Raw genomic sequence first — 13,472 nt, forward strand, 5'->3', positions numbered from 1 at the left:
ATCTCTCAAATAAATAATATTTTCAACTTTTCCAGTTTGAGCACTTTACAATGTCAGTCAGGTAAGCAGCACTAACTGTGCAAGTGTTTGAACAAGCACTCGGGGGGCACCTAGGTGGGTTAAGAGGCTGCCTTCAGCCCCAGGTCATGATCCTGGGATCAAGTCCCCTGTTGGGCTCTCTGCTCAGCAGGGGAGTCTGCTTCTCACTCTGCCCCTCCCCCCAACTCATGCTCATTCACTCTGTTTCAAATAAATAAAATCTTTAAAAAAAAAAAAAGCACTAGGTTCTACAAATACCTAGACCGATAAAGTTTTCAAACTGTGATCATGCTCATGAAGAGAAACAATACCCTAGACTTATAAAAAATAAAATAGGGATCCCTGGGTGGCGCAGCGGTTTGGTGCCTGCCTTTGGCCCAGGACGCAATCCTGGAGACCCGGGATCGATTCCCACGTCGGGCTCCCGGTGCATGGAGCCTGCTTCTCCCTCTGCCTCTCTCTCTCTCTCTCTCTCTCTGTGACTATCATAAATAAATAAAAATTTTAAAAAAATAAATAAGGGATCCCTGGGTGGCGCAGCGGTTTGGCGCCTGCCTTTGGCCCAGGGCGCGATCCTGGAGATCCGGGATCGAATCCCACATCAGGCTCCCGGTGCATGGAGCCTGCTTCTCCCTCTGCCTGTGTCTCTGCCTCTCTCTCTCTCACTGTGTGCCTATCATGAATAAATAAAAATTTAAAAAATAAAAAAAATAAAAAAATAAAAAATAAAAAATAAAAAATAAATAAATAAATAAATAATAAAATACATAGATACTCTAAAAAGATACCTATCTGAAAAAATACTCAAATAAAAGAGGTTCTGCTTTCAGATTTCAAGGTGGATAGGTGAACTGAAGGAAAAGGTAAAAAAAGAAAGTTATGCTAAAGCTAAAATTCATTTCATCTAATTATGAAATAAAAACAACTAAGCTTCAGAAACTGGCATTGAGGGCAGCCCCAGTGGCGCAGCGGTTTAGCGCCGCCTGCAGCCTGGGGCGTGACCCTGGAGACCTGGGATCGAGTCCCACGTCGGGCTCCCTGCATGGAGCCTGCTTCTCCCTCTGCCTGTGTCTCTGCCTCTCTCTCTGTGTCTCTATGAATAAATAAATAAAATCTTTAAAAAAAAAAAAAAAAAGAAACTGGCATTGAATGAGAATGACCTAGTACATGTAACTGCTGTCTTCTAAAACTCCACTCTTCACTAAAATCACAGTAAAGAAACTAAAAGCAAAACATTCAACAACAAAGAGAACAGAAAAGAAGATAGCAATTACATTTTAAGCTTAGAGAGCAGAAAGGCAAGTGACAACTGACTTAGCCAACTCAAGAAAACTGGACATGGAAAAAGCCAAAAAACAATCCAATGTACATGACAGAACTCCCAAACCACTCAGGAATTGGCTACACTAGTACCTTGGAACTGAAAGTGAAGGTAAAACTACAAATAGGAGGCTTAGATGGAAATCTGTTTAAAATTCAGTTAGTAACCTGCATTGCTTCACCATAGCCAGATTATGCCCTTTCCCAGTCCACCAGAAGGCTAGAAGTCACTGACTAGAGAATGTAATAGACGATTCTCTGGACTAGAGGAGACTAGGCATAGTTAAAAGAAGGTAATTCTTTTTTTTTTCTTTAAAGATTTTATTTATTCATAAGAGACACACAGAGAGAGAGATACAGAGAGGCAGAGACACAGGTGAGGGAGAAGCAGGCTCTATGCAGGGAGCCCAATGTGGGACTCGATCCTGGGCCTCCTGGATCATGCCCTGGGCGTAAGGCTGTGCTAAACTGCTGAGCCACCCGGGCTGCCCTGAAAGGAGGTAATTCAGTGGAAGTCCATCTCTACAATGAATGTTGAGACCTCCAACCCTCTTGTCTTATTCAGCAACCAGAATGTCAAAAGCCAGATCTAATAATTCCAGGTGGGAGGCCAGATGATTATCCTCTTGTTCCCCAATGCAAAAGGAAAGATCTGAACATACAGACATTAGAGAGTACCCAGTATGACAGTCCAGTCAGCAAACTTTACAATAAGGTCTAGAGTTAAGAAGTAGTATCATGAACTTGAAGCTCCCAATAAGCCTCACTTTTAAATATGAGCAGACAAGCAATGATGATCAGATATGTGTAAAGCCAATAACATGAAAAACAGAAACCCAAACATAGAAAAAGAAATAAACTTGGAGGGAGTCCTGGGTGGCTCAGCGGTTTAGCACCTGCCTTAAGCCCAGGGCGTGATCCTGGAGACCTGGGATCGAGTCCCACGTCGGGCTCCCTGCATGGGGTCTGCTTCTCCCTCTGCCTGTGTCTCTGCCTCTCTCTCTCTCTCTGTGTCTCTCATGAGTAAATAAATAAAATAAAAATTAAAAAAAAAGAAATAAACTTGGAGAAAACAGACATTGGCAGGGAGCAACAAACACTTGTCTTTATTTATTTATTTTTTTTAACACTCGTCTTTAAAATCTTTGGAGAAGTGAAAGAAAACAGCACATCCATGAAAAAAGAATACGCTTTTTTTTTTAAAGATTTTATTTATTTATTTATTTATTTATTTATTTATTTATTTATTTATTTATGAGAAACACAGAGACAGGCAGAGGGAGAAGCAGCCTCCCTGCAGAGTTGGATGCGGAACTCGATCCCAGAACCCAGGGATCACTACCTGAGCCAAAGGCAGATGTTCAACCATTAAGCCACCCAGGTACTCAGAATATACTATTTTTGAAAAGGAATATTCAGAAAACTAAAAAGAACTGAAAATCTGAAATGTAACACAATTAAAAACTTAATAAAAGGTTCAGAAGGAGGATGCCTGGGTGGCTCAGCAGTTAAGCGTCTGCCTTTGCCTCTGGAATTCCGGGTTCAAGTCCCACATCGGGCTCCTGCATGGAAGCCTGCTTCTCCCTCTGCCTATGTCTCTGCCTCTCTCTGTGTCTCTCATGAATAAATAAACTCTTTAAAAAAAAAAAAAAGGTTCAGAAGGAAAGCAGGAGAGAGAATAAAAACTAAATCATACATTTAATATACTAGCTCTAGAAAGAAAGAAAAAAAAGAGTAATTAATTTTTAAGAATTGAGGAACGGGGGATCCCTGGGTGGCGCAGCGGTTTAGCGCCTGCCTTTGGTCCAGGGCACGATCCTGGAGACCCGGGATCGAATCCCACATCGGGCTCCCAGTGCATGGAGCCTGCTTCTCCCTCTGCCTGTGTCTTTGCCTCTCTCTCTCTCTCTCTCTCTCTCTCTGTGACTATCATAAATAAAATAAAAAATTAAAAAAAAAGATTAAAAAAAAAGATTAAAAAAAAAAAGAATTGAGGAACGGGGATGCCTGGGTGGCTCAGTGGTTGAGCGTCTGTCTTCGGCTCAGGGCATGATCCTGGGGGTCCCGGGATTGAGTCCCACGTTGGGCTCCCTGCATGGGGCCTGCTTCTCCCTCTGCCTATGTCTCTGCCTCTCTCTCTCTGTGTGTATCTCTCATGAATAAACAAACAAAATATTAAAAAAAAAATCTGAGGAACAAAAATTTTCAAATTCAAAGAGCCCACTGAAGGGACACGTGGGCACCTGCCTTCAGCTCAGGGCATGATCCTGGGGTCCTGGATCAAGTCCCACATTGGGCTCCTTTTAGGGAGCCTGCATCTCCCTCTGCCCCTGTTCTCTGCCTCCCTCTCTGTGTCTCTCATGAATAAACAAAATCTTAAAAAAAAAAAAAAAAAAAAAAAAAAAGAGCCCACTAAAGGCCCAGCACCAAGGAATATCATGAAATTTCAAAACATAAAGGAAAAAAAAATCTGAAAAGCCCACTGGTGTGAAAAAAATGTTTCAAAACAGAATCAAGATTGAGAATGGTGGGATTGCTGGGTGCTCAGCGGTATGGCACCTGCCTTCAGCCCAGGGCATAATCCTGTAGTCCCAGGATCAACTCCCATATCAGGTTCCCTGCATGGAGCCTGCTTCTCCCTCTGCCTGTGTCTCTGCCTCTCTCTCTCTCTCTCTCTCTCTCTCATGAATAAATAAATAAAATCTTAATTAAAAAAAAAAGATTGAGAATGGTACTGGAGTTTTCAGTGGCAAAACAGAAAGCAAGAAAACAAACGAGAAATGTTCTCAAAATTAGGAGGAAAAGGGATCCCTGGGTAGCGCAGCGGTTTGGTGCCTGCCTTTGGACCAGGGCGCGATCCTGGAGACCCGGGATCGAATCCCACGTCGGGCTCCCAGTGCATGGAGCCTGCTTCTCCCTCTGCCTACGTCTCTGCCTCTCTCTCTCTCTCTCTCTGTATGACTATCATAAATAAATAAAAAAAATTTTTTTTAAATTAGGAGGAAAATAATTTCTACCAGAATTCTATACCCAGGCATACTAAGTGTAAACATAGCAGAGGTTTTCAGATATGAAAAGTCTCACAAAAAACTTTACTTTCTTCAAGAAGCCCCTGCAGGAAGCATTCCACCAAAAAGAGGAAGTAAACTATAATAAAGGAAGAGATGGAATCCAGAAAACAGGAGATTCAACATAAAAGAAACACAAACAGATTCCCCACAATGAAGGTAAAGGGAGATAATAAACTGACACCTGTGAAAAAAGTACAAAATCCAGCCTCCAATCATGAAGCAGATCAGGAAGTTCTAAGGAAATGCTGCAGAGGCTACAGAAAACAGTATGGAAATTCCTCAAAAAGTTAAACATAAAATTACCGTATGACATAGCAATTTCACAGCTAGGGATAGACTCAAAAAGATTTGAAAACAAGTATTCAAACAAATACATGTACACTAATGTGTGTGCAAGGGCCAAGAAGTAAGGTGAGAATAACCCAAGTATCCATCAAATAATGAATGAACAAAAAATAGTATAGCCATACAATGGAATATTATGCAGCCATAAAAAGAAATAAGATACTTATACATGCTACAATACGGATAATCCTTGAAAACATTATGCTAAGTGAAACAAAGCCAGACATAAAAAGTCATATTGTATAAATTCCATTAACAGTAGTCTTCACTTATCCATGGGGGGTATGTTTCAAGATCCCTAAATGGATGCCTGAAACCACACACAGAACCAAACCCTTTATATATGTTTTTTTTCCCATACATACACACTTAAGACAAAGTTTAATTCCTAAATTGTACACAGTAAGAGATTAACACTAATCACGAAAATAATAAAATAGAATTATAACAATATATTGCAATACAAGTTATGTGAATGTAGTCTCCTCTCTTGCCTTCTTAAAATATCTTGCTGTACTGTACTCATCCTTCTTCTGATGATGATGTAGATGATAAAATGCCTAAGTGATATGATGAAGTTAGGTGAATGGTGTGAGCATTGTGACATAGCATTAGGATCCTTCTGATGATACATCAGAAGAAGGATCATCTGCTTCTGAACCACGGTTGACCAGAGGTACACTGAAACCGCAAAAGGCAAAACTATAAATAATGGCGGAGCTACTGTAATATGAACTATGCAGAATAGGCAAATCCACAGAGGCGAAAGTAGTTTGGTGGTTGCCAGGAGCTGAGGAGAAACAGGAATGGGGAGTGACTGTTTAATGAATGCAGAGGGGTTTTCTTGGTAATAAAAAGGTTTGGGCATTATATAGTCTCATTCACTCGGGGAATATAAAAAATAGTGAAAGAGATTAAAGGGGAAAGGAGAGAAAATGAGTGGGAAATATCAGTGAGGGAGACAGAACATGAGAGACTCCTAACTGTGGGAAATGAACAAGGGGTAGTGGAAAGGGAGGTGGGCAGGGGGCCGGGGTGACTGAGTGATGGGCAGTCTGGGTGAAGGGGGCACTTGACGGGATGAGCACTGGGCGATATGCTATATGTTGGCAAATCGAACTCCAATAAAAAAAATATACAGAAAAAAAAAAGGTTTGGGAATAAGACAAAGGTGGTAGTTGCACAACACTGAACTGTACTAAATGCCACTAAATTATGCACTTCTAGGTAGTTAATTTTATGTTAAGTGAATTTTACCTTGATTTAAAAAAAAAACTCCTAGAGAGCTCCAAGAAGATGAAATTGACAGAATACCTAATATGTTGTAAACATATTAAAATGAGATGTTAATAACTGAGGCAAAATTTAAGAATGAATTAGCATTAATACATAGAAAACTAAACAAATAAGAAAAACTAGAAATCGTAAGAAAAGTAATCATTTTAGTCATGCACAGTATTTATAAAATTATAGTAATTAAAATGTTTATTGATCTAAGCAGAATCATAACATAATTATATGGGGGATGGAGAAAGAAAATATCTAAATTTGTGGAAGAAAGAGAGAGAGGTGAAAGAACCAGCTCCTAATCTTCCACAGTTCAAATTCAGTGAAAAAGACCTAAAAGTGAAAACTTTTAATGTAGAGTACAGAACCAAAGACAACCCCATAATGGCAAGGTAATCTCGAGAAAGAAGAATAAAGCTGGAGGTTCCACAATTCCAGATTTCAAGATGAACTACAAAGCTGTAGTAATCAAAACAGTATGGTACTGGCACGAAAATACACATAGATCAATGGAATGGAATAGAGAGCCCAGAAATAAACCTTCAATTATATGATCAATTAATCTCCAACAAAACAAGAAAGAAAATAATGAGGAAAAGACAGTCTTTTCTATAAATGGGTGTTGGGAAAACTGGACAAAACTATGCAAAAGAATGACAATGGACCAGTTTCTTAGAGCACACACAAAAATAAACTCAAAATGGATTAAAGACCTAAATGTAAGACCTGAAACTATGAAATTCCTAGAAGAAAACATAGGCAGTAATCTCACTGACATTGGCCTTAGCAACATTTATCTAAATATGTCTCCTGAGGCAAGGGAAACAAAAGCAAAAATAAACTATTAGGACTACGCCAAAATAAAAAGCTTCTCCACAGCAAAGGAAACCACCAACAAAAGAAAAAGACAATGTACTTAATGAGAGAAGATATTTGCAAATCATACATCCAATAAAGGGTTAATATCCAAAATATATTTTAAAAACTTATACAACACCAAAAAAAATAATAATATGATTGAAAAACAGACAGAGGAAATGAATAGATATTTTTTCAAAGACATCCAGATGGCCAACACAGTCAGTTAAGCATCCAACTCTTGGTTTCAGCTCAGGTTGTGATCTCAGAGTAAAGGGATCCAGGTCTGCCTCTGGCTCTGCTCAGCATGGAGTCTGGTTAAGACTCTCACCTTTTCCTCTGCCCCTCCCCACCATGCTCTAAAATAAATAAATAAATCTTTAAAGAAAAAAAAAAAAAAACCACAATGAGCTATCACCTCACATCTGTTAGAATAGCCAGTATTAGAAACCCAAGAAATCACAAGTATTGTTGAGGATGTAGAGAAAAGGGAACCCTCATGCACTGTTGGTAGAAATGTAAATTGGTGCAGCCATTGTAGAAAACAGTATGGAAATTCTTTGAAACAATTAAAGACAGAAATACCACACAATCCAGTAATTCCACTACTAGGTATTTATTCAAAGAAAGTGAAAACACTAATTTGGAGAATACTCCAATTAAAAAAGGAGATTTAAAAAAAATAGAAGAGCCAACACATGTTTATTATTTAAAGCTATGGAAGTAGTCATTGAAAGAACAGTTATGAGAGTTTTAAAAGCTGCATCTGGGAGTGGGAAATGGAAAATGTGGGTGTAATGCTACAGAGAATTGCTATTTTTTGGTAAGAAACTTAAAACTAAAAAGGAAGGAAGTAGAGGAGAAATGGCATGTATTTAAACGAGTTATGAAAACTAAGCTCACCTGGAGAAACTGTGTGAATTCTGTGTAGTTAAGATGCTTCTTCCGATTATGCCCAAAATGCAGTCGGATAAATTCACAGTCCCAGTTAAAAGGGATATGATGATGAATAATAGTCTGTCCAAAAATTTCTTTGACATTTTCTTAAAAGGGAAAACAAAAATAAATAAATTATATCTGGAATAAGTAGTTTAGTCCACTGCAATGTTCCTACAGAAAGAAATTAAGAGAAATTTTAAGTCAATATTATCTGCTTCTATTAAGATTAGCTGCAAAATTTTTTGTGTCCAGAAACCCATGCACAGGAACACAATTGATACAAAATATAATTTTACACTTAAGATTGTGTACCATTACATATAAGGCCATGAGATTCTTAATTTCTCTTGATTTAATTTTAATTAGGAAGTGATTTATATCTTGCACTATAAATGGCTGCTACTTTGCATTCCAGAATAAAATCAATAGTGTTTTCCCGATTCCTCAAGGAGTCGAATTAAGCCCTTTATCAGAAGCATGAATACCTAAATTACAGTATAATGCAATATTTGTCATACTAAGTATGGTTTGATTGAGGCTTGATTATTACATTCACACTAGCCTGAATGTCTATTGAAGATAGGTATAAGAAATACTACCAAAAGCATATCATTAGCTCAGCAGCAAGCACCTTATTAAAAGCTTCTGATATTGTCAAAAATATGGTCTTGACACAAAGCTTCAAAATCTCCATAAAAAGCATGATTATTAGTCTCAACTATTAAAATATTTTAAGATAAGTGAAATTAGTGATTCATTTTTAAATAAAGAAGGACTAAACACAGTACACTAACTTTTAGATAGGAACAAGTAAGGCTATGTAATATACAACCAAAACCCTCTGACAGCTTGTCTTCATGCACTACAATGTCAGTCACTTTCTTACACACTTCTACACTTACTATAAAAGTCAATTCACAAATGACTGGTACTTTAACAAGCATAGACTGAATAGCCTAATTTAGAAGCTCATGCCAAAAAAAAAAAAAAAATCATTAACAAAGTTAAGAAAGCAGGAAGCCTGTTTTACTGATGTCATAAAAACAAAATTATTTTCAAGTTTATGCCAATTATATTAGTGGAAGTGTTTTACTGTCCATAGCTATCAATTTTACTAATTAATAGAAGTTTAATGTTTTATAATCTCCAACTATGTTATTTCTCTAATTTCTGCAATTCATTAAATAAGATATCGATCTCATATTGTAATGGTTTAATGGATTCCCTTTAGTTTTATATACCTTTTCCTCTTGATAAAAGATTGTTACTGGGATAAGGTGGAAAAAGAGTGTAAGAATCCCAAACTGGAAATCCTACCAGTCTGGACTCAATGTAACAGTTCTGAATAGGTCACAGCTATCAGTAAGCTGGAAGAAGGCATTGGATGTCACTGGGGAGATGGGATTCTCATCTTTCAAATAGAATGTAGCACTTATTTCTTGCCTAATTAGCAACACTGTGTCAGAGTTTTCAAACCATGTTAAAATTATTTTCATCTTCCATAAACACTATTAAATATATGGGGTTTTGTTTCTCAGAACAAAAAGAATTCCTGGGATTCTTCCTGGCTTTTAACCACCCTTAAATCTATATGGAATTTCAACAGTTGTAAAATATGTTAAAGTTTATGAGATAATTAAAATAATAAGGATTACAAAATATATTTAGAGCTAAATATACTATGAAATCAACAAAGATTTTTAATGATCTCCTTTAACTAGCTGTTCTATTCCCAAGCTAATTACTTTGATTTCCTATTTTTAAGGTCTAAGAGTCTAAAACTAAGGAAATATGAAGAAATTAATGGAAAACAGAATAGAATAACTTAAGTTACTATATATTTAAATATTAAGATTATGAAAGGGAATATGTTATTTTATGATAACCTTCATTTTAAAGGTCACAAATCCTGAAACTCAACTCTTTGGTAAGAAATGCACATACTGCTACCTAGATAAATTTTATATAACGGTGGAATAAAACTGAATTTCCTCTATATGACCAGAAAATATTAGATTATTAGTGTGAAACTAATCAAATACAAAGATTCAAAAGCTTTCAAACTACAAAAATTTACTTAATTATGAAACTGTTTTCTATTATCACAAAATGGATACTTATGAACTAAAATCACAATGTCTAATCTACATTTTTAAAAGTCCCATAATAAAAACTTTAACTAAAATCCTATTTTGTAAACTTTCTAACAACCTCTAAATAAGATTTTGGAGTATCTTTGAAATAATTAAAATGATAGCTTAAATTACTCATAATAATCTCCCCAAATATTGAAGTGTCAGTTTCCATGACTATTTGTTTCAACATTTCCTACTTCTCACAAAGTGGTCATTGACAGCTTTGTGTATGGTTTTATTACGACCATTAATATGTGCTGTGTTTTGTTAACCACCCCCCAGACACTTTAATTATTTTAACTATGTCACAGGCTACAACTATAGTTACTAGGAAAAACAAAATTTCAAACCTACTTTGGCACCTCTTGATGTGTTCCACTTCCCTTATTATTTTCACTACCAATTGCCTAAGGCTAATTCAGGAAGCTTACAAAAATAATTAGTACAGCTATTGTTTTAAAGTCCAATTCATAATTACCACTTTACCAGGATGTGTTATCAAAAAAAAAAAAATTATACAAAAGCTCCAGAACTGGAGAGCTTCTACTTGTGTGAGGCAATAGCTCAAACAGATGATGTTCTTACCTTACCCAGTTTTATCAAGTTCTGCATGACATGAAAGGGAACCCCAATCATCTCAAATATTCCCAATGCATCTAACTGAAACTGCATAGTGTTTTCCCCCAGAGAGAATCCCGTCTTTCCAGTGGCAAACAAGGGTCTTTAGCTCTAAACAGCACTCCTTGGAGTACTATTTCAGTGGCCATAGTTCTGGCCTGGATGAAAGGGCTATGACAGTCACATCTTATTGGCAGCAAGATCGTGATCTCAGGTTTTATACTAGACTAGTATTGCTATGGGATATAGGAATCCATTCGTTTTCTGACATATAGAAAACAATAGACCACTTTTTCACTTCCTGCAGAGCATGGGCTTATGAAAGAGATGGTTTAGAATTCCTCTGACGAGGGAATTGGGGCCAGATACAAAAGTAGCCTGTCATTATGTTCTCTTTGTTCAAAGGAAAGGAGAACGATTTGTCAGGAGGGCAGGTAATGGTGACAACTGTGATTAAGTAAAAATGTTCACAGACATATAACATTAGTCAGTTTAGCTGTATCAGTCACTTATGATGATAGGACTAGATGAAATACACATTGAAGCATATATATTATGTAAATATGTCTTAATAGAGGTTTTAACTTCCCCAGCAGCCCACACTGTGTCTCCCCATCTCATCCACCCTCATCCCTCCCCTGGTCCTTATGGGAGCTTCCTACTGGTCTTGTTCACCTTTCTGCAGTACAAAATTACCTCTGACCGGGGCTGGCACTCTTCTCCAAGACTGCCGCCATGCCTGTTCCATGAATGAGCCTGGAAGGAGCTGCTGTACCAACGGTGTGGCCAGAGAACTCCTCCTGTAGGTATACAAGCCATCAGCCCTGTGACACAGCCCACCTACCATCAGCCCAACGACATCCTGATTCCAAGGATTCCAGCCCAGCAGGAGCCACTGCTTCCAACTTAATAGGCTTGAGATCAAACATTTTTATTGTCAGGGGGAAAAAAAAGTCCTCGATAGCTGAGTTTCACCTGCACAGTTCTTAAAGTGAAGTCAGAGAGGCTTTTAGAAGGACTCCCACCAAACAATGAATTCCTTGTGTATAACTGAACAAAAACAATGGCGAGACTTGTGGAAGTAAAGAGTTTTTCAGTGAAGGAAAACTTGGGGAGAAAGAAGAGGAACAACTAAGAGACCAAAAGAGAAAACAAAGGAAAACAAACAACAACAACAAAAAGTTCAACAACAGGAACTTAGCAGAGGAAGTCTCAACCAACATAGCATGTAGACTCAGTCCCAGACTGCTAGGTTCTACTTCCAACTGGATCATTAGTTTCCTAGGTGACTTCCTCAGTTTTCCCAAGCAAGAAAGTATTTCTATTAACCCTTTACCTACCTCCAGAAGGGACTACCATACCTGCTGCCAAATACATGTGAAGGTCCATTTCTCAGAAAAAAAATGAGTTTACATTTAAAGAGCATCTATTACTATAGAAACTAGATGCTTCAAGAGTCTATCACCAAATGGCATAAAAACTAATAATACCATATCCTTTTTTTTTTTTTACTTCAAACCTACCCTACTCTAGCAGCCTTGAGTATTAATATCACTTTCTCTGCAGTATCTGAAAGGAATATCAAAAATTTTCCCGATTTAATTTGAACACCCAGGTAAAGCTCCAATTCTTACAAGATTAAACTAGGTTTTGGTTACCATTAGATTTTCATATTATTCCATGTCTACAGCTTTGTTTCCAGTGAGAAAGTGTACATTTTTCATATCTAGACTTCTATCTCCTGAATCTTTTAATAACAGCCATGGTAAACCCAATCTGTTCTTCCCTTCCTGGAAAAAGAGTCTATTTTAGAGGCACAAATGGAACACATATTCATTTGTTGTATCTAATGATGACCAAACACAGTATAAAATCAAAAGGAATCCCTGCTTTTTGAGGGTTCTACAGTGAGGAGATGAAGATATGCCCCTGAAAAAAGATCACTTTGGAAAGTTCCCATTCCTACACGAGCAGTTTGGAACACAATGTTGATGAGATTTCAGTAGAAAACTTATACTGTATAACATATCTTATATTCATGTATTAGTAGATAGAGGAGTTTGGGTTTCATTTTTTTTTAGAAGGATTATATCTTTGTTAAAGCAATAGGCTTTGATATTTTTAAAATGTGGGACAAATGCATGGCAGCTATTGACAACACAATGTAGTATAACTGGTTATCTAGGTTACCTCAACCTAATTCTATTGAGCAGAATATCCAGTATACTAGTGGCTAGCAGGGAGACCAAGGCAAGTTTATAATGTATCTAGCACACACCAGTCATGCAGCGGCCTCTACAAGGCTCATGCCACCAGGCAGTAAAAGATACACAAGCCATTAATTATCTACAGCATGCATTAGAAGTTTTATATTAAAAGAACATCAAAGAGGAAACAACTAGTGGTTTTATTCACTCTTTTAAAAACTCCAGAACGCTCTGAGTTTGCATATTCTGAAATGTATTACTGAGGTCTCAAGTTTTCATCCTCTCCCCCAAAGTAGAGGCATCTCTAACAATTAAAAACAAAAAACAAAAAACTTGTCCAGCACTCAAGTAAATGTTGTTCAATATTTCTATTTATATAAATACTTGCAAAAATGCACACAATTTAAGAATCTAATCTGATATATATTAAAAAGCATATCTAAAAAAACAAAAGCATAAATGAGAACAATATATACAAATACACAGATAACATCATCATCATAGTCCATGAGATACTGATGGCATAACAGTTTTCCCCACTCCATTACACCTGGCATCCAATATTCCCTCCCACCTTTCTCTCCTGATGTGCTCAAGAGAAAACTTTAAATAAGTTCCAAACTAGAAAACATAAAGCCATTTAGTGAAAAGGA

General features: G+C 37.1%; 1 protein-coding gene across 4 annotated transcripts in view; it reads right to left on the minus strand.

Moving 5' to 3' along the window:
• SLC25A12 (solute carrier family 25 member 12) overlaps positions 1 to 13,472 on the minus strand; it is a 206,338-nt gene that overhangs the window by 54,352 nt on the left and 138,514 nt on the right. For 3 of the 4 annotated variants that reach the window (XM_025460184.3, XM_025460180.2, XM_025460181.3), the window contains exon 5: positions 7,824 to 7,963. In XM_025460184.3, the coding sequence (XP_025315969.1) occupies positions 7,824 to 7,963 (140 nt within the window). Of the gene's footprint in view, positions 1 to 7,823; positions 7,964 to 11,308; positions 11,413 to 13,472 lie in introns of all 4 variants that reach the window. The other variant, XM_049106110.1, reaches the window with a different exon arrangement.

The sequence above is a fragment of the Canis lupus genome, chromosome 36 (assembly GCF_003254725.2).
Source record: "Canis lupus dingo isolate Sandy chromosome 36, ASM325472v2, whole genome shotgun sequence".
In the NCBI taxonomy this organism is placed as follows: Eukaryota; Metazoa; Chordata; class Mammalia; order Carnivora; family Canidae; genus Canis; species Canis lupus.